Here is a 19,200-nt window from a genome sequence, read left to right as displayed (position 1 = left end):
CAAAACACAGTAAGGGATATTTTTTTGTAGTAGGTTTTTTTTTGCATTTTTGGACTAAGTAGATTCTACTTAGTCCAAAAATGCAAAAAAAAAACGTACTAAAAAAAATGTCCCTTACTGTGTTTTAAGTTTGGACAGCCGAATTATCTCTAAGACCATTTTACTGGTTGACTTGCAAACTATAATTCTTTTACTAAACAGTTTCTATAGATGTTTTGAATATTGAAAGCATTAACTTTGTGGATCATATTGATATATTATTTCGAGAAATAAAAATACTTTTGTTCTGATCCACTCACATTTTTATTTAACCAACTAGTTTCGGCAACAACCTGTTGCCCTCTTCAGGGTTACATTTATTACTAGTAATAAATGTAACCCTGAAGAGGGCAACAGGTTGTTGCCGAAACTAGTTGGTTAAATGAAAATGTGAGTGGATCAGAACACAAAGTATTTTTATTTCTCGAAATAATATAGTTTCTATAGAGTTTCCAGGCCCCGTCCTGAGTAGTTCACACTGTGAGTGGGAACTGACAGGCGCAGGAAGTTATTATGATTTTATATATATATATATATATTTTTTTAAATCTGTGGCATTAGTAATAATAACTAATCTAAAACAATCCCTTTACATGTAAGAGTGTCATCCAACTCACGAAATCATCGAAAGCATTAAAATAAATCATTTTTATTTTTATTTTTCTTATCAATTATTATTATTATGTTTTTAAAATATACATTTGTTACAAAATATATGTGTATTTATTTACAATTCTATATACTAACAGAAAACACAAAATTTTTTATTAATTTTTCTGCCAGACTATTTCAAGCGCATTGGATAAATTGCTTCAGATTTTACATTTTGACATCTCAACATAGACGAAGAAGAATATGGAAGTCTGGGCATTTACAGGGCTTGCGACCAACAGGCTTGATCACTCTACACACGTGTAACATTCACCAATTCTACCCATGATTGACAACCACACTACTCAATTTTCGGAACCCTTAGATATATTGTTTTCTGTCCGTCTCCGTAGTGTCACGCTCAGCTACCGTACTGGAGGTCCCGGATTCAATTCCCAGGGAGGGGGGGTCAAATAAATATAAGTGATTTTTTTTACTTGAATATTTATTCAATATTACCCTGGACTGATACCTTAAGTGGAGGGTGATGATCCTTCCTTCATGTGTTAACGATCAAGACAACACTGCGTTTATATGATGCAGTGCCCTATGCATCATAGGGTGCGGATGAGGGTATAAAAATGAATGGAGATTTATTGATCAAACTTGTGCACAGTACATGTGAGATCACAACAGCCATCTATGTTGGAATAAGAAAAGCTTTAATTAAGCAAAGACTCCTTCTATTTGTATGAAAAATTAAAATCTTCTATGTTGAGATGTCAAAAATGTAAAAAATAACTTCATTAATTAATTCAGCAGTCACTTTGTGTTAAAATCTATCCATTTTTAATTAAATTTTTACTTAGTAAATACGGTGTTTGAAAATGATGAGGAATGCATCAAAACACGTGTTACAATAGATTTAAAGAAATAGAGGTATTTACTAAGTAAAACTTGAATTAAAAATATAAAAAATACAGTTTTATGAACTAGTATTGGGACACCCTCAAAATGTTGTACTTCAGATTCAATCCATAGTTTGTGGGATAGGAGCATTCGCTTCTCTGTGCTCATAGGCCAAGAAGCACTGCAGTTCTATGAGTATGCTGATGGCGGTGCTGCCTTGGCCAGAGTTGATGAGGTCCTGCAGTGTTATCTTGGTCGGGTCCGCGGGTTTCACCATGTCGAATATCTCATCCTTCACGTCTTCAAACACGACTGGCCCGTGAATTTCCATCTGCTCCTGAATCGCCTGCAGGAAAAGATCAATTTATATATTTATTTTGCTAATAATGATATACTATTTTCGTAAGCATACTGAGAAAACTAAAAATACTCAAAATGAGTTAATGTTCTACTATTTCTGAAATTGTTCTTCAGATAAAAAAAATGTAAGGAGAATGTGGTTGGTAATAGAAGCAGAGGAAGGCTAATGAAAAACTTGGCTCAATCAAGTATTTAAAATACTAGAAATTAGTCAGATCAGCAGTCGGAATAATTGGCAGGTTTTTATGAGGAGATGCATGGATGTGGAAAAGGCGAAGATTGTTTCCAAAGACAGTTTGGTGTGGCATGCTATTCTCTCTGCTTACCCCTGCCGAAGCAGCGAGATGGTTAGTTAGTTAAAAAAAAATGGATGTTAGAGCAATATTATAATTGAATCTGAAAGATAAATTTCTTGAATGTTTTTCGCAGATACTTTGTAGCACATTTAATAAACTTCATAAAATAAAACAACTTCGTTTTTAACCACTTTTTTTATTGGTACATTTTTTCTCCAACCGGTTTCGAAATGTACCAGTTATAGAAAGTTTGTTCACAAATGTACCAGTTATAGAAAGCAAGGGTATTTATTATCCTAGAAATAATGGAAAATTCTGACTTATCGAAAGTGGTACAAGACGACTTGTTGAAGGCCTGATATTTGCCTTGAACAGAATTATTAAAAAAAAGAGTACATGTTAAACCCTGATCATGACAAGGTTCTTGTTAAAACCGGTTGGAGAATAAATGTACCAATAAAAAAGTGGTTAAAAACAAAGTTGTTTTATTTTATAAAGTTTGAAAGATAAATCCTTAAAACTTACATTTAAAGATCAATAGTCTAATTTACAGATTTTTAAAACAGAAAATATGATCGAAATAACAAAAATGCAGTCAATAATGAGAAGAAAATGTTAATTTTTCATATTTTAAGAAATACCAGTATTTCTTAAAATCTATTCTAACACCTGTTTCGATCTATTCCGCATCATTTTCAAATACAGTACGGTGTCGAAACACGTGCCACAATAGATTTTAAGAAAAAGTTATCTCATATATTTGTCTGCCCGTTCTTTCCTCACTCATTCGTCCGCATGTCCAAGCCATCTCAATAAATATGAATACGATTAGGTTGAAAGTCGAGCAGTTGTTTCTGCGAGTGCAATATGACCTTGAAGAAGTAGTTGAGGGTGAAGCTGTCCAGGTAGCCGGCGTGGTGGATGTCCAGCACCCTGAAGAGGTACTGCAGGCTCTGCGGCTCCTTGCGGTTCTCCAGCGCGAGCACGAGGTCCAGGAAGGACTTGTAGTCCATCTCCCCCTCGTACGTCAGGCACTGCTGGAACACCCGCGCCAGGAACGTGCGCGTCAGCGTGCCCGACCCGTACCTGCCCGCACAACACTCCGCGTCAGGCCACATGTCAAGCACAACTAGAATATGTCTATGTATAAAGATAGGAATAAATGTTTCTTGTTCCTATCTTACTCTAGACCACGGAACTTGTTTCAATGTACCTTACTAATGGACGGGAAAGGCATTTCTACCCGTTTAGTTGATTGATGCTTAAGGATGGGAAGGATATTTTTACCTTCTGCGCCGGCCTCATTTCAAAGGCAGAAAAGGAGGAATTACATACATATTTAATGTATTTATTTTTTATATAGTAAATGTTAATATCAAACACTGATTTTTGAGTAAACTAAGTTGTATTTTATTGTTGAAAAACACATCCGTTTTAATTGAACAACATTTTATAATTAAAATGTAACATTGTTTTAAAATCACTATAAAGTGATTTTAACTCTTACCACTCTGTAGGCCAGACATTCTGGCCCGTATTATTCTAGTAGGCAACTCCGTGGGCCACAATGTCTGGTCCGGTGCAGGTATAACTTTAATCACTGATTTCTCTATCACCTATAATCTACCAAAAAATATTTCAGATAAATACAGTTAATCTTAAATAACATGGTCATACAAATTGCCAGACAGAGTGTCCCAAAATTAGGGAACCAAAATATTTATTTTAATGGTAGAAAAACGTCGCATTTTTTAAATCAGAGTTGCTGATCAGTTATGAGAAAAAATGGTCAGAGTGGAAAAGGTTAAAACAAAGTTACATTTCAATTATAAAATGGAAAATCACAAAGTCGGTGTTTCAAATATAAATTATAAATATGGAGTAAAAAAAAACCCTAAAAAACTCCTTTCCGAAATGTGTTAACTTCTACAAAATTAAATGGCAATAAAATATATAAATACTTACCCTTGTAGTTCGTCAAGGCTCAGTAGGCCATTCTGGTTGGTGTCAAGATTTAAGTACTGGCCGTAAACTCTCAGGGCCGATGTAGCCGAGAACCAGTTCTTCTCCTGAATTTCCATCGACAGATCTTCTTCCCGCAACTGTTGGTAACAATAAAAGCCTTCAATATGCAAACAATAAATAAACAAAGTCTAACATTATACTGGCGATGTTCAATCTGCCAGTGATGTTTTTAATAATAATTTAATATAGGGCACTGTGTCATATAAACGCAGTGTTATCTTGATCGTTTACTCATGAAGGAAAGATGATCAGCGCTCTGCTTCAGGTACCAGTCCATGGTAATATGGAATAAATATTACAGTGAAAAAATCACTTATATTTATTTTACCCCCCTTGGGAATCGAACCCTGGACCTCCAGAACGGTAGCCGAGTGTGCTGACCATTACACTTCGGAATCGGATGTTTTTACCTACTCCAAAAAACAAACGTGATTTAAAAAAAAAACTCTAAATAACTTTTGCTTCAGTTCAAATGAAAAAAAAAGTTTTGACAGTAGAATTCTGTATTTTTGAAATAATTACTAAATATAATTCATTATCTCATTTATATAGAATGTCAGAGGACAGACTTCTACGTATCACCCTTCAAGGTAACCCTGAAGGACGCAGACCCCCAGGCAGACCTCCGAAAAGATGGAAAGACAGCTGGGAGTCAACATCCCAAGAGCGACATGCGGAGGCACAAACAGATCCCTAGGATCTACAAAAAGAAGAAGAAGAAGAAGAAGATTAATATATTTTAAAAATGTGTTTAAAGTGCGTCAAATTGGCTAAGCAACCCTAACGGACCCAAACCAGATGCGAAAAATTTGACTAGGCAATGTGATACTGTACCCAAAAATGTGTTTTAAATTCAATCGCCCATTACTGATTCATTGTACCTCGATCATGTCTTCGAGGAAGTTGGAAGCCAGGATGTTGATTATCCTCACTCTGCACGTCCGGAGTGGATCCAGAAAGAACAGGAACTTCCTGGAAGCCGTGCAGACGTAGAAGCTGCCGAATGACGGAGTCAGAGCTTCTAGCGCTGGCAGAGTCGGCACTAGGTCTTTGATGTAATTGTCAAGGTCCTGAAACAAAATAAACTTATTAATCGAGCCTCGCAATGGCAGAATCTAGAAGAAAAACAGATAAAATGAGGAATGTGGAGCATATCGCTCACTCCTTTCAAGAACGTCATAAATAAAAAATCATCAATTTTCAGTTGTGTATGTTTTCAGAATGCCCAGAAAATGTACTATATCCCAGAAAAAGCGGCATATTTTTAAATTAATATTTACCCGCTACAGGGCAAAAAGTGTTGTTTTTGCATTTTGAGGAAAAGGTTTTGTTTATTTTTTTTTTTAAATATACTAATATTTTTCAAATGGAGAAAAAACCTTTAGGTTTTACCTAAAAAGATCTGTTGCACAGTAAGAAGTTTAATAAGTGGCTTGATATTTATTTTGAATAAATTATATTATATTTTTAAACTGACTTTATTTTTTATTTATGACGTTCTTGAAAAGAGTGAGCGATATATGAGTGAATGTTGCCAGATTTAGAAGGCAAGGACTGCCTGTAGAAATATAAGATCGCTGCAGTCCGAAGACGTCCATCAACGGCACACATAATCGTTGAACACATAATCGGTTTTCAACCAGCCGGTTGATCGGTAAATTTGGCTTATTGCCAATAGAGAATTAAACTAACTAACTAACCATCACGCCGCTTCACCGCAGGGGTAGGCAGAGAGAATAGAGCGCCACACCACTCTGTCTTTGCAAACATTCTTCGCCTCTTCCACGTTCATGCATCTCCTCATACATACCCGCCGATTGTTACGACTCCTAACCTGACCACTTTCAAGTATTTGGCATACCTGATTGTGTCATGTTTTTCTCAGTCTTCCTCTGTTCCTTTTTCCAATAACATTAGCCTCATAAATTTCTTTTACCGTTCTTTCCTCACTCATTCGTTCTACATGTGCAAACCATCTCAACACACCTTTCTTAATTTTATCGATAATGCTTATCTCAGCGTTGCATTCCTTTCTTATTTCACTATTCGAACATCTATCATGCATCGTTTTGTCGCACATTCTTCTGAGAGATTGCACTCAGTCTATTTTCATCCTTCTTTTGCCAACTCCATGTTTCACTTCCATACATTAGAGTTGGAACCAGGATTTCGTTGTGTACTGCCAGTACTAAATGATAATACTAAGTAAGATAAATGAGTGAATATTGCCAGACATGGAAGGCAAGCACTGCCTGTAGAAATGTAAGATCCCTGCAGTCCGAAGACGTCCATCAACGGCACACATATTCGGTTTTCAACCAGTCGGTTGATGGGTAAATATGGCTTATTGCCAATAGAGAATTGCCGGTGAATAAATTCACAAACTCACTTGCTCCCTCAGGTAGCCTTGTCCCGTGGGGTCGTACACGGATAATCTGATCCTGCTCTGCTTGTACCAGGATTTCCGCATCACATAGTTGAATAGGGAATCCACGGCCACACATCCGGGATGTTCTCGCTGCAGTTTTCCAAACACTGTTGCCGTGAGGAAAGGCCTACAAAACGTGATTTGAAATGAGAGAAAATTCAATTGATAAAACTGTCATTAATTGATTCGGCAGTTACTTTCTCGTAAATTTATATTCTTTGTATATATGTGTTTAACCATTCGCCTCCTCAGCGCGCTCGGCTACCGTACTAGAGGTCCCGGGTTCGATCCCCGGGGGGGTCAAATAATAGTAAAGTGATTTTTTCACTTGAATATTTATTCAATATAACCCTGGACTGGTATCCGAAGCGGAGCTGATCACCTTTCCTTCGTGTGTTAATGATCGATATAACACTGCGTTTATAAGATGCACTATTTCACAATTTTCATTAATTGATTAGGACGTTAGTTTGTGGTAAAATCTATCAATTTTTAATTATAGTTTTACTTGGCAAATACCACTATTTCTTGAAATCTACTGTGACACGTGTTTCGATGATATAACCACAAAGTGATGCCAAATCAATCGAGGAAATAATCTCATTAATAAACTGAACAAATAAAAAAAAAAAAACAAAATAAGGGATAATCATTACTTGAACTTCGGTTCCACTTTGTCTCTGAGCTTTTTAAACTCGGTGTATGTTAGGTACTGGTCTTCGGCACATGTGAACATGTCCCCCTTGTCTAGAAGTGACCAGAACTGCTTCAGTTCAGCATTTTCCACCAATTCCTCACTTTTCTCCTGAAGAAACATCGACCGGGATTCTTCTCTGAGCTTGCGGCCCAGAAATTCATTCTCCTCGGGTAATTTGTGATAGAATTTAGGGATGGCCTTGTAAGATTCCTCAGGGGCTGGCAAGTTTGGCTTGTAATTTTGATTGAATTCTGCGGTCTCTATTTCTAACCGTTTTTCGGGAGGCACAAAATCCGGAGAGTCTGAAATACAAAATTAATTTAAATATACTTGTTTACATATGTAATTCATAATTGTTGCAAAAGTAAAAATACTTGTTACACGCATTTGCGCGAAAATAGTTTTATTCAATTCGAATAACAAACCTTCAAGCTTCTTAATGTATTTCCGCAGCCTAGCTTTCAAATCCATTCTTGGTTGAGAACTTCAGGGTTTTTCAATATCATAAATTAAATATTTCTAGTGATATTTGTTTGAAATGATATATTATTTTGTTTAAAAATAAACAAATGATACGTCAATTATTTTCTTGGTTATGTTTTCTTTTTGAAGTTCGGTATCCATAGAAACAAAAAGAAATATTTGTTGCGCATATTCTGTTCTGATAAGGTACCTACTCAATTTTTCTATAGTGGGTTGACAAATGCGCAATCTGTATTTTGTCTATGGAAGTGTAATTTTGACGTTTCGTTGTAAACATATTTTTAAGGTTATACTTAAAAGTTCGAGATAAATTAAAAACAAAATATATAACATGAGTGACGATTCTGACGATGAAAACTATTGTAGATATGGAACTCCTTTAGATCCTTATGACGAAGGTGAGTCAAATTATTAGCTACTGTTTTAAATGAATATTGTGAAGTAGTTCAATTGATTGACTGTCGTTTTCAATGATTTCAATGCCTATTTTTTGCTATATAAATTATTCCAAGGATCCTTTGACAAGGTGTGAGGTGTTTCAGATGATGTGCCGAAGAAGAAGTCGTCATATCAAGATGTCAGCGAGCAGTACGCCCTGGATGCCAATGGTAAACGGCGATTTCATGGGGCCTTCACTGGTGGTTTTTCAGCCGGCCATGGGAATACGGTGGCCGTTCCTGAGGGATGGACTCCTTCCACGTTTAAGAGTTCCCGCTCGGACCGAATTCAGAAAGCTGTAAGTCATTACAAACTTGTGTTATTTTATTTTATTTATTTATATTATTTTTGTCCGCCTCCGTAGTGCAACGGTCAGCACGCTTGGCTTCCGTATTGGAGGTCCCGGACTCGATTCCCATGGGGAGCGGTCAAATAAATAAAAGTGATTTTTCACTCTAATATTTATTCAATACTGTTACCTGAAGCGGAGGACTGATCACCTTTCCTTCATGAAATCTAGCTACGGCTTTTGCAACACCGCTTATCGTGGACCTACTTAGTCTTCAACTTTACGTGTTTTATAGCCAGAGGCGTGCATTATATATAGGCAGAAAACTAGTGCCTACCCTGGATAACTCATGTTCCATATAGAAACACGACCATTGCCTACTATGCCTTATCCTTACCCAATCCTACTGCCTACCTCAATTAAAAACTCTGTGCACGCCACTGCCTATACCTACTCATGAGTGGATTTACTCCTTATGTTTAAAGTTGTAATTTCACTTAATTCATGAGTGAAAATTCTAGGCAAAAACGCTCCCAATTTTCATCTTACCAATAGATGTCTCTAGTGAAGTTCTAGTGACTCAAAAACAATGTTTCAAAATTGGTTCTTATACATAGAAATTCCAAGAATTTGAGTAGTGTGGTTGTCAATAATGGGTAGAATTGGCGAATGTTACACGTGTGTAAAGTGATCATTTAAACCAGCCTACGACGGTCGTCAGCCCCGTAAATGCCCAGACTTCCATATTCTTCTTCATTTTTGATGAGATGTCAAAAAAAAAATATATAAAAACACCACCATTTTTATCCCACATTTTGTGTTCTTCTCTTTCATTTTTATAGCAATTCCAAAAACCCGAAGACTTTATGGACGATGAGGACAGAAGTGAGTTTGGCATAGCTCCGAGAGAAGTTCGGCCGACAAACGAATTTGGAGGAAACAAAAGAAAAAGACAGACACAGTTTCACGATGGCCCTATTCCCGGTTAGTATTTATTTTCCAGGGCAACACGGAATTTATTGCAAATATTTAGTATAATCCTTCTTCTTCTTCTTCAAACCCTTATCCACACCCCAATGGTGCATAGGGCACTGCATCATATAAACGCAGTTTTATCTTGATCGTTAACAAATGAAGGAAAGGTGATCAGCCCTCCGCTTCAGTTACCAGTCCAGGGTAATACTGAATAAATACTAGAGTGAAAAAATCATCATTGTATAATTCAACTGTGAAATATAATTTTTACCGAGACCCACCGAAAAACTGGCTTTGTGGGAGACGAATAAAAAAAATTGAAGGAAATCCTCAACCAACTAAGTAGCTATCACATCACTTCTCCACAGAGAGGATAAAACGCCATACCACACTGTTTATGCATCCTCCTACATATTCACAAATTATATCGACCCTTGACCTGTTCATACCCAGAGGCATGCATTCTGTGTAGGCAGAAAAGCAGTGCATCACCTGGATTACTTATGTTCCATATAGAAACACGACCAGTGCCTACTATATCTTATCCTTACCCAACCCTACTGCCTACCTTGATTAAAAACTGCATGCCACTGTCCACATCCAAGTAGCCCCCTCTTCTAGTGGAACGGAAGGTCTGCTGATGACAGTCAACAGTCCGCCTTCTCCTCAGGAGTACAACGTGGTTTCCTCCCAGCAATGAGCAAATGCTGACAAGCTCTTGATTGGCCCCACTAGATTATCCCTCCTGTTCCCAACACAGATTTAAATAAAAACATGTTTATTTAGTTAGAAGAAACAACAATCCAATGATCCTATATAAACCTTGTACATAAAAAGCAACGTAAATAATAAATGCAATACCCATCTTAAAAAAAAACAAAAAAACACCAAGTATTTCAAGTACCTCGGTCTTTTTCTGCTCCTAATTTCCACTGCATTTGTATTATACATTTGTTTTATAGATTTTTCTTTATTCATTCCTTTCACAGGTCAGCCCGTGCTGCAGGTACTGTTGGAGCCTGTTCACGAAACGGCCGCCATGAAGATACTCCGAAGTATGGGCTGGAGGCCGGGCAAGGGTATTGGAGAGAAGGTGATGAGGAAAGAGAGGAAGAAGACCAAAAAAGTGTATTCCTGCCATATACCCAAAGAGTTTAGAGTGAGTATTCCAGTTTGGCATCTTTCTTATTGTCATCTGATAAACCAGTTGTTTTGTGGGGTTTTACAAAAAAATTGAGATACTTCCCGTGTGTTAATTTAGCAATAAATAAGTCTATTATTACTGATAACAAATAAAATAAAAGTTTTACTTGGTAAATACCACTATTTCTTAAATTCTATTGTGACACGTGTTTAGATGCATTTTGCTTAATTTTCAAACACCTGTGTCACAATGTGCAGGGCCCCGGCCGTGCGCGTTTGCATAGCAAAGTGTATGAAACCGACCCCGTGACATTTCTGCACTAAAAGAAAATATTGTTTGCGAAGTTAATGGCATCCGGATGTCACTTCTCCAGCGAGTGACACGGAATACCGAGGTCAGATTCCAAGAGTGTGTCCGACGTGATGGTCTACATTTAGACGAAATAATTTGAATTAAGGAAGGAAGAAGGAATTAAATCTGCACTTCTCTTTTTTGTAATAGCTATTGAAATAAATGCAGTTTGCAGTTTATTTTTTATTTAAATTTGAAATCCTGATTCTGCCACCGGACACCCTGTACAAATCGCTCACTCCTTTCAAGAACGTCATAAATAAAAAATCATCAATTTTCAGTTGTGCATGTTCTCAGAATGCCCAAAAAATGTACTATATCTCAGCAAAAGAGGCATATTTTTAACTTAATATTTACCCGCTACAGGGCAGAAAGTGTTGTTTTTGCATTTTGAAGAAAAGGCATTGTTTAATAATTTTTTTTTAAATGAAGTATATATTTTTCAAATGGAGAAAAAAAGATTCAGGTTTTACTTAAAAAGATCTGTTGCACAGTGAAAAGTTCAGTAAGTGGCTTGATATTTATTTTTAAATACATTGTAGTATATTTTTAAACTTTAAAAACGAAAAATGAAAACAAAAAACTCTCCTTAAAAATCAAGTTTATTGATTTATGACGTTCTTGAAAGGAGTGAGCGAAATGTTATATTTTTACATTTCAATTTTTAAGTCTAATTTTCCAAGGTAGTTTAAAATGTAAATTTGTTTTTCATAACCGATATTGCATTACTACAGAGCACTTCGATGGAGTTAGAGGAACAACCAGCCGATCCGGAGAGCAATGAGAGTTCTGAAGGAGATGAGGAGTATTCGGAGTTGTTATTCGAACCGGATGACTTGGAGCCGTACATGGCAGAACCGAAGACCAACTGCTTCGGGCTGGGATATTCCGGCTTGAGCAGACACTCAGTTCTCGGCACCTTTCAAGAATCGGACACGGGAGCGACGGGAGAATGGAGAGGAAGCCATCTTGTCACCAGTGATAAAGGAAAAAAGGTATGGCAATAAATTTTATTTTTATTTTTTTTATTTCAAAACATATTACATACATAAATCATATACAGTGAAACCTCTATCCATAGTTTTTAAAGGGACCTATTAAAATAATCTATGAATGCGGGAAAACAATGAATGCAGGATTAAGAGGTCAATACGCAAATAGATACGACCGAGTAAAGATACCGTCCTCCCAATCTGCATAACCATTCGTAGGCTAGAATTCTAAGAAGAATACATGTTTCAGATGCAAATGTATTTAAAAAAAAAACCTGAATAGAATTTAAAACAATACTTTTGTTTTTTAACTGTTTTATTTTCGTAAGTCAATAGTATATTTTCGGCTTTGCAAATAGTATTTTTTTCGTTGAATAGAATGTTCAATTCCCAGGGGGGGGTGAAAATAAATATTAGTGATTTTACACTGTAATATTTATTTAATATTACCCTGGACTGGTTTCTGAAGCGCAAGAGTGATAACCTTGCCTTCATGTAAGTAACGGTCAAGATAGTACTGCGCCAATACTATGCAGTGCCCTATGCACCATTGGGTGTGGATAAGGGTTATAAGTATAAACTTCTTTGTGTGTTCTTCTCCAGTACGGTAGCCAAGTGTACTAACCATTGCACTACGAAGGCGGACATCTCAAGTTTAGGCACCTATAATTTTTTTATGTTTTAGGTGTCAATAAGGGGGCAGGCCTTTGGAGTAGGGGCGATGGAAGAAGAAGACGAAGATATCTACGCCAGAGAAGACCTGTCGAATTATGACTTTGCGCTGGATAATTTGGGAAAGGCGAGTGACAAAAATCGAAGCGCATCCAAGTCGAAACAACCTCCGGTATCATACAGATCTGTAAGTGAAATATTTATATACGACAAAAGTATATAAGTCTTGTGATGAAACAAAATTTAAGTATAAACCGAAAACTTTAGATATTATTTTTTGACATCTCAACATACATGAAGAAGAATATGGAATTTTTGATTAACGTTTTACACCGTACGGTGTTTGAAAATGATGCGGAATGCATTGAAACACGTGTCACAGCAGATTTTAAGAAATAGTGGTATTTACTAAGTAAATCATTTATTAAAAATGAAAAAGATTTTACCACAAAGTGACTGCGGAATCAATTAATGAAAGAATATGGAAGTCTGGGCATTTACAGGGCTAACGACCTAGGGCATAGGCTGTTTTAAGTGATCACTTTACACACGTGTGACATTCACCAATTCTACCCACGATTGACAACCACACTACTCAAATTCTTTGAAGTTCTATATATATGATCCAATTTCGAAACATTGTACTTGAATCTTCTTCAGCTTCTTCATAGATTTCTCTATTGGTGAGATGAAGAAGCTTTTTTATTGAGCAGAAACTCTTTTATTTGTATGTGAGGTCCGAATCTAGGATTATAATCACATATAAGAGAAACGCCAGAACATATCCTTTTCATTTTATTATTTTAACTTGTAATTTGACCAGACAATTTATTTACAAACATTTTGAAAACATGTTTTCAACATTTTCTCAATACGTTGAAAACTTTACATTTTCGTCATTGTATTTTTACAGGTATTGTCCGATTTTGTACCCGCTAGCAGTAAGGTCACTCCTGTTAAAGTTTACCCGCCTCCAGTATTGCCTCGTGATTTTGTCCCTTCTGTCATTAGACCTTCCAGATTCAGTCCACTCGGTGAAGGAACTTCGGGAACTGCTCCGGAAATTAGGGACAGAGGCAAGTTGTAAAATGCAATTGTTTTTAATTTTATTTTTACTATGTACTATTTTATTTATTTACATAATAAAGTTACATTTTTTTATAATTTCTATACATTTCTAATTAATACGATCTTATAATTTTAGTTGCGTTGAGCCTCTATGAACTTACTATGTATTTTGCGAGATACTTGCTCACAAATATATATTTTTTTATATATATATATATATATATACAACCCTTATCCGCACCCCAATGGTGCATAGGGCACTGTGTCTTATAAACGCAGTGTTATCATGATCGTTTTACACATGAAGGAAAGGTGATCAGCCCTCCGCTCCAGGTACCAGTCCATGGTAATATTGAATAAATATTACAGTGAAAAAATCACTTATATTTATTTTTACCCCCCTTGGGAATCGAACCCGGGACCTCCAGAACGGTAGCCGAGCGTGCTGACCATTACACCACGGAGGCGGACAATATATTTTTTTACAAATTTAAAATAATACTCAATGTTTTGAGACATATCACTTATATATTCTGCAGAGGATTCCACATTCAACAAATAACAATGCATGACAGCCAAACGTCTATATGTAAAAACAATTTTTTCTCACACAAATTGCATGAAAATACCTCCCAGCTAAACGACACACAATGCAATAACATACTATATATAATATGAACATTCATAGAAACACAAGATCAAAGAGTGTTGGGTTGTGGTCCCGTGGTTAGTGTCACGGACTCTTGAGTCAGAGTTTCTCGGTTTGAGCCCACTCTACCATAATTTGATACCTATTTCTAATAATGAGCCGCTTAGGGTCACAGACATAGTATGAAATTTAATAATTTTTATAAATTATAAAAAACACAAGTATTTCTCTTTTACTATCTAAGTGTTAAGCCTCACATGAGACCCTTTTCAAACTTCTAAAAAAAATAAAAATATCTTGCTATTGTGTCTTATTATTACCTACATAAATTTCACGCTTACGAAGGTAATAATATTTTGAATGAATTATTATTATTATTTTTTTTTTAAACCCTTATCCGCACCCCAATGGTGCATAGGGCACTGTGTCATATAAACGCAGTGTTATCTTGATCGTTTACACACGAAGGAAAGGTGATCAGCCCTCCGCTTCAGGTACCAGTCCATGGTAATATTGAATAAATATTACAGTGAAAAAATCACTTATATTTATTTTACCCCCCTTGGGAATCGAACCCGGGACCTCCAGAACGGTAGCCGAGCGTGCTGACCATTACACTACGGAGGCGGACATTATACTTATTAAAAAAAAATTGATCACTGTGTCATGGTTTAATAATTGCATATTTATTAAAAATTCCATATTTTGATATATTTTTGTTTTGTTTCGTAGGTTTGGGTCGCCATGATTTGAGTGCGAGGCATCGAGGTGCGTTATTGGGTGAAACAATATCGGAGAGTCCTGCAAAGGAAACTGTTTCGACCGATCAACAACCTGAAAAAAGCGACAATAAAGTTACAATATCCAAAACCTACGAAGAGAGAATAGCGGCGATTACCGGGAGGAATGTCAGCTTCGTAACAGATCCCGGTCCGGCCAAAGACACCGAGAAAAGTGATGACGAAAAGACGGCCGCTTTCAAACCGTTTGCGGCAAACCCGACCAAGCAGTCGCGATATGAGAAGTACGTGGAGTTGCGATGTTCCGGACGGGATGTGACGAGCGAGGATCTGTCGGTTAGCGGAGAGAAGTCACGACTAACGGAGTGGGAGCGGGTACGGGAATTATCGGAGTTTGAGAGGTCTTTCAAGTTATACAAGCCGCTTACGGGATTGATGAATGAAAGGTAATGTATAATATAATATTATAAATAACAAGTCAACAATCTTCACTTTTTCACATTTCGCTCACTCCTTTCAAAAACATCACATATTTAAAAAATCGTCAATTTTCAGTTGCGCATGTTTTCGGAATGCCCAGAAAATGTACTATATCCCAGCAAAAGCGGCATATTTTAACTTAATATTTACCCGCTACAGGGCAGAACGTGTTGTTTTTGCATTATGAAGAAAAGCTATTGTTTAATTATATTTTTTTATATACTAAATATTTTTCAAATGGATAAAAAACCTTCAGGTTTAACCTAAAATGATCTGTTGCACAGTAAAAAGTGCAGTAAGTAGCTTGGTATTTATTTTTTATACATTTTATTATATTCTTAAACTTTAAAAACGATCTCCTGTTTTTTTGTTGATATATGACGTTGTTGAAAGGAGTGAGCGATTTATGCATCTCCTCAAACATGCGCGCCAATTATTCCGACTCCTGATCTGACCACATTCAAGTTTTTGATATACTACATAATGTCGAGATTTTCTTGGTCTTCGTTATTTGAATTAATTGATTCGCCAGTTATTTTGTGGTAATATATTTCCATTTTTAATTGGATTTTTACTTGGTAAATATCGCTTTTTCTAAAGTTCTATTGTGCCACATATTTATATGCATTCTGCATCATTTACAAACACCAATTTTTTTAAATGCATATGTTGTATATACACATTGATTATTCTGACTCCTCTCCTAACTACTTTCAAGTATTTCAAATACTTGAAAAATCGTTTTCCACGGTCTTCTTATGCTTCTATTTCCAAGTACATTAGCCTCATAAAATTGTTTTACCATTCTTCCCCTTCTCATTCGTTTCACACGTCCAAACCATCTCAACACACCTATCTTCATTTTATCGATAATGATCATCTCAGCCTTGTATTCTTTTTATCCTACCTCCCACAGCAGCTATGTCGTCTTTTTTGACATCTTATGACGCCTTTTTTATTCTTCCAAGGTCTCCATCTCAAAATTTTAGGGGTCCATCTTGTGGGGTCATGTCTTGCAACATGTGCCGCCCATTGCCACTTGAGTCTTGTCACGCGATCCATGATATCCGCTATATACATAACATTAACAAAAATTGGGTTGTTGTCCCGTTTTTAGTGTCGCGATTTTGAGTCGAAGTTTCTAGGATCATACCCACTCTTACACAACTTCCAAAGATTCTTATTTTTAATAACGGGCTTTTTTGGTCTACGAAAGTAGTGTGAAATTGAAATATTTGCGTATGTATTTTTAAAATATATAATTTAAAGAACCATGTGGATTTTCTTTTTTTATAGATTTGTCTCTGCTGCGCGTCCGGACGAAGACATAACGAAAGTGGAAAAACAACCGAGAGACAGCTCCCTGTATGCTGATCCGGAAAAGCTGGAAGCCGCCAGACTCGGGATGTTTGGGAAACTCACCAGGGAGACCAAGCGATGGGTTCCGGACTCTATGCTCTGTCGAAGGTTCAATATTGCGGATCCCCATGAAGGAGAGTGAGTGACTTTTTACATATTATTGTCAGTCATATTCATAGTTTGTTTATAGATTTGGCGTTTAATTTGTAGAACTCCATTTTAATTTATGTATTAAATGTTAAATCAATCACTGATTTTTTGAGTCTACTAAGTTGTATTTTATTGTTGAAAAAACACATAAAAATCAATTTTGCGACAATTGTTTCGCCTAGTTATGGCATGTATGTTGGACATTGGTTTGACACAATTATGTAATTCAACTAAATGCCAATTTAATAAATTACTATTTCTAAACATTATTTTACAGTTTTAAAATATGTTTCAGGATCGGGCAGCCAGGAAAAGATAAAAAGAAGCTGACTTATTCAATATTTGAATACTTAGAAGCACCCATACACAATAAAAACAGTTTCCTCAGAGAACACACTGGCGCTAAAACTGTCGAAAAAAATAAATGTCCCGATAATAGGGCACCGCTCAATACTAATAAGCAAATATCAATTGAAAAGAAAAATGAAAAAGATGCAGAGCTAAATAAAGAGGAAAGTCAGAAGACAGAAGAACCGATCAAACCGAAACGTTTGACAGTGGCGGAGCTGTTTTTACAAGAAAAAGAAAAGGAACTAGAAAGTTTGGCTACCAAAAAAGTGCAGTTGGAATTCCAGAAAGTAACAGAGAAACAAAAAGATGTAGAATCGGAAGAAATCAAAGAAACGATCGACAATTTCAACAAAATAGATCTCTACAAAGCCATCTTCTTAAGCGATAGTGAATCGGATGCAGAAGACGATGATTCTAAACAAAAAGATGTTACTGACCCAGAAAAACCTGCGAAAGAATCTAAAAATCCATTTGAATCACCTCCGAGAAACGTACTAAGAAATGAATCACCGCCTAAAGGAATTTTCGCCAATTTAAACTTCGACAGGCTGAATTCGTGGCAAAACAGCTCAACCAGAAATGATGACGATGTAATTACTTTAAATAAAGAAGCTGAGGTATCTAATGATAAAAATAAAAACCAAACACCGAAAGATAATGCAAATAATGTTACTTATTCTAAAATTGATGCAGGCCATCCGGAATCCGATGTAAGCTCAGATTATTACGGTCCGAAATTACCAGAGAAGCACATTTTTAGACCGAAAGATAGTAAAGTTGCGGGGCCAGTGGAAAATTCCAGTAAATCGTCAGTCGTAGAAGTGGATTCGTCTAGTGACAACAGTGATGGCTGGATCGAGGCGGACAAAGTCAAATCCAAGAAGTCAAAAAGCAAACACAAGAAATCTAAGAAAAGCAGCAAGAAAAAGCACAAAGAACATAAACACAAATCAAAGCGAAAACACAAAAGTAAAAGCAGCGATGATTGAATCTTTTCTTTTTAAAATCAATTATTTTTATAACACAAGAATGTAACTTTGTTATAAAATCACCATATATCTTTTTAAAACTTTAATTAACACACAATTATGGTAACCTACATAGAACTACCCTCCGTAGTGTACTCGTGTCGCTCGGCTACCGTTCTGGAGGTCCCGGGTTCGATTCCCAGGGGGGTCAAATAAATATAAGTGATTTTTTCACTCTAATATTTATTCCATATTACCCTGGACTGGTACCCGAAGCGGAGGGCTGATCACCTTTCCTTCGTGTGTTAACGATCAAGATAACACTGTGTTTGTATGATGCAGTGCCCTATGCACCATTGGGGTGCGGATAAGGGTTTGAATGAAAACATAGAACTACAAGGTTACAAGCAACGTTTATTTCAGTATAATATTTTACAGGGACACTACTTTATACTTCATTAACTTATCAATGATTTTAAAATAGAATTAGATTATACGCGTATATAATAATTTTATGCAATAATAAATGTATTCAGAGTTTTAAGTGTTTTGCTTCAAAATCTTGTTCCGATTTCTGGGGTTCTACAATATACATATGTCTTACAATGATTAAAGAAAACACTTGGTTTTTTATCACTTGAGTTTTATGTTTACTACATGTTTCAGAAGTTAAACTTCCATCATTCAGGTCTGTATAGTAACTAAAATATAAAATATAAAATTGTTCTAAAAATAAGGAGAGGGGA

At 36.2% G+C, this 19,200-nt stretch overlaps 2 protein-coding genes across 2 annotated transcripts; one reads left to right on the top strand and one right to left on the bottom strand.

Moving 5' to 3' along the window:
• Positions 1-685: 685 nt before the first annotated feature.
• Positions 686-7,953, bottom strand: LOC148300479 (serine/threonine-protein phosphatase 2A regulatory subunit B'' subunit gamma-like). The gene is made up of 7 exons (XM_088274705.1): positions 7,771-7,953; positions 7,305-7,647; positions 6,610-6,775; positions 5,102-5,290; positions 4,161-4,297; positions 3,068-3,281; positions 686-1,885 (listed from the first exon to the last, which is right to left on the bottom strand). The coding sequence occupies exons 1-7, from the start codon at positions 7,814-7,816 to the stop codon at positions 1,661-1,663; spliced, it is 1,320 nt and encodes a 439-aa protein (XP_088130831.1). The 5' UTR covers positions 7,817-7,953; the 3' UTR covers positions 686-1,660.
• Positions 7,954-8,072: 119 nt separating this feature from the next.
• LOC148300478 (G patch domain-containing protein 1 homolog) lies at positions 8,073-18,596 on the top strand. The gene is made up of 10 exons (XM_088274706.1): positions 8,073-8,226; positions 8,371-8,564; positions 9,398-9,539; positions 10,520-10,689; positions 11,760-12,020; positions 12,703-12,876; positions 13,603-13,765; positions 15,139-15,592; positions 16,923-17,123; positions 17,431-18,596. Exons 1-10 carry the CDS (start codon positions 8,160-8,162, stop codon positions 18,473-18,475), a joined length of 2,871 nt encoding a protein of 956 aa, XP_088130832.1. The 5' UTR covers positions 8,073-8,159; the 3' UTR covers positions 18,476-18,596.
• The last annotated feature ends 604 nt before the right edge of the window (positions 18,597-19,200 follow it).

The sequence above is a fragment of the Brachycentrus maculatus genome, unplaced genomic scaffold (assembly GCF_059751285.1).
Source record: "Brachycentrus maculatus isolate JH-2025_06_01 unplaced genomic scaffold, ASM5975128v1 h1tg000710l, whole genome shotgun sequence".
NCBI classification, from domain to species: Eukaryota; Metazoa; Arthropoda; class Insecta; order Trichoptera; family Brachycentridae; genus Brachycentrus; species Brachycentrus maculatus.
The sequence above is the reverse complement of the archived record's forward strand: the minus strand, read 5'-3'. Positions and strand labels throughout refer to the sequence as shown.

What these genes read in the sequence shown, in the direction of transcription:
- LOC148300479 (XM_088274705.1), bottom strand. Translation starts at nt 7,816, where the DNA reads ATGGATTTGAAAGCTAGGCTGCGGAAATACATTAAGAAGCTTGAAG. An exon ending in TCCTCGAAGACATGATCGAG is followed by an intron (nt 4,298 to 5,101) that starts GTACAATGAATC and finishes TGTTACCAACAG; the next exon opens with TTGCGGGAAGAAGATCTGTC. An exon ending in AGCCTTGACGAACTACAAGG is followed by an intron (nt 3,282 to 4,160) that starts GTAAGTATTTAT and finishes TTGTGCGGGCAG; the next exon opens with GTACGGGTCGGGCACGCTGA.
- LOC148300478 (XM_088274706.1), top strand. Translation starts at nt 8,160, where the DNA reads ATGAGTGACGATTCTGACGATGAAAACTATTGTAGATATGGAACTCCT. An exon ending in CCAGTGATAAAGGAAAAAAG is followed by an intron (nt 12,021 to 12,702) that starts GTATGGCAATAA and finishes TTTATGTTTTAG; the next exon opens with GTGTCAATAAGGGGGCAGGC. An exon ending in ACGGGATTGATGAATGAAAG is followed by an intron (nt 15,593 to 16,922) that starts GTAATGTATAAT and finishes CTTTTTTTATAG; the next exon opens with ATTTGTCTCTGCTGCGCGTC.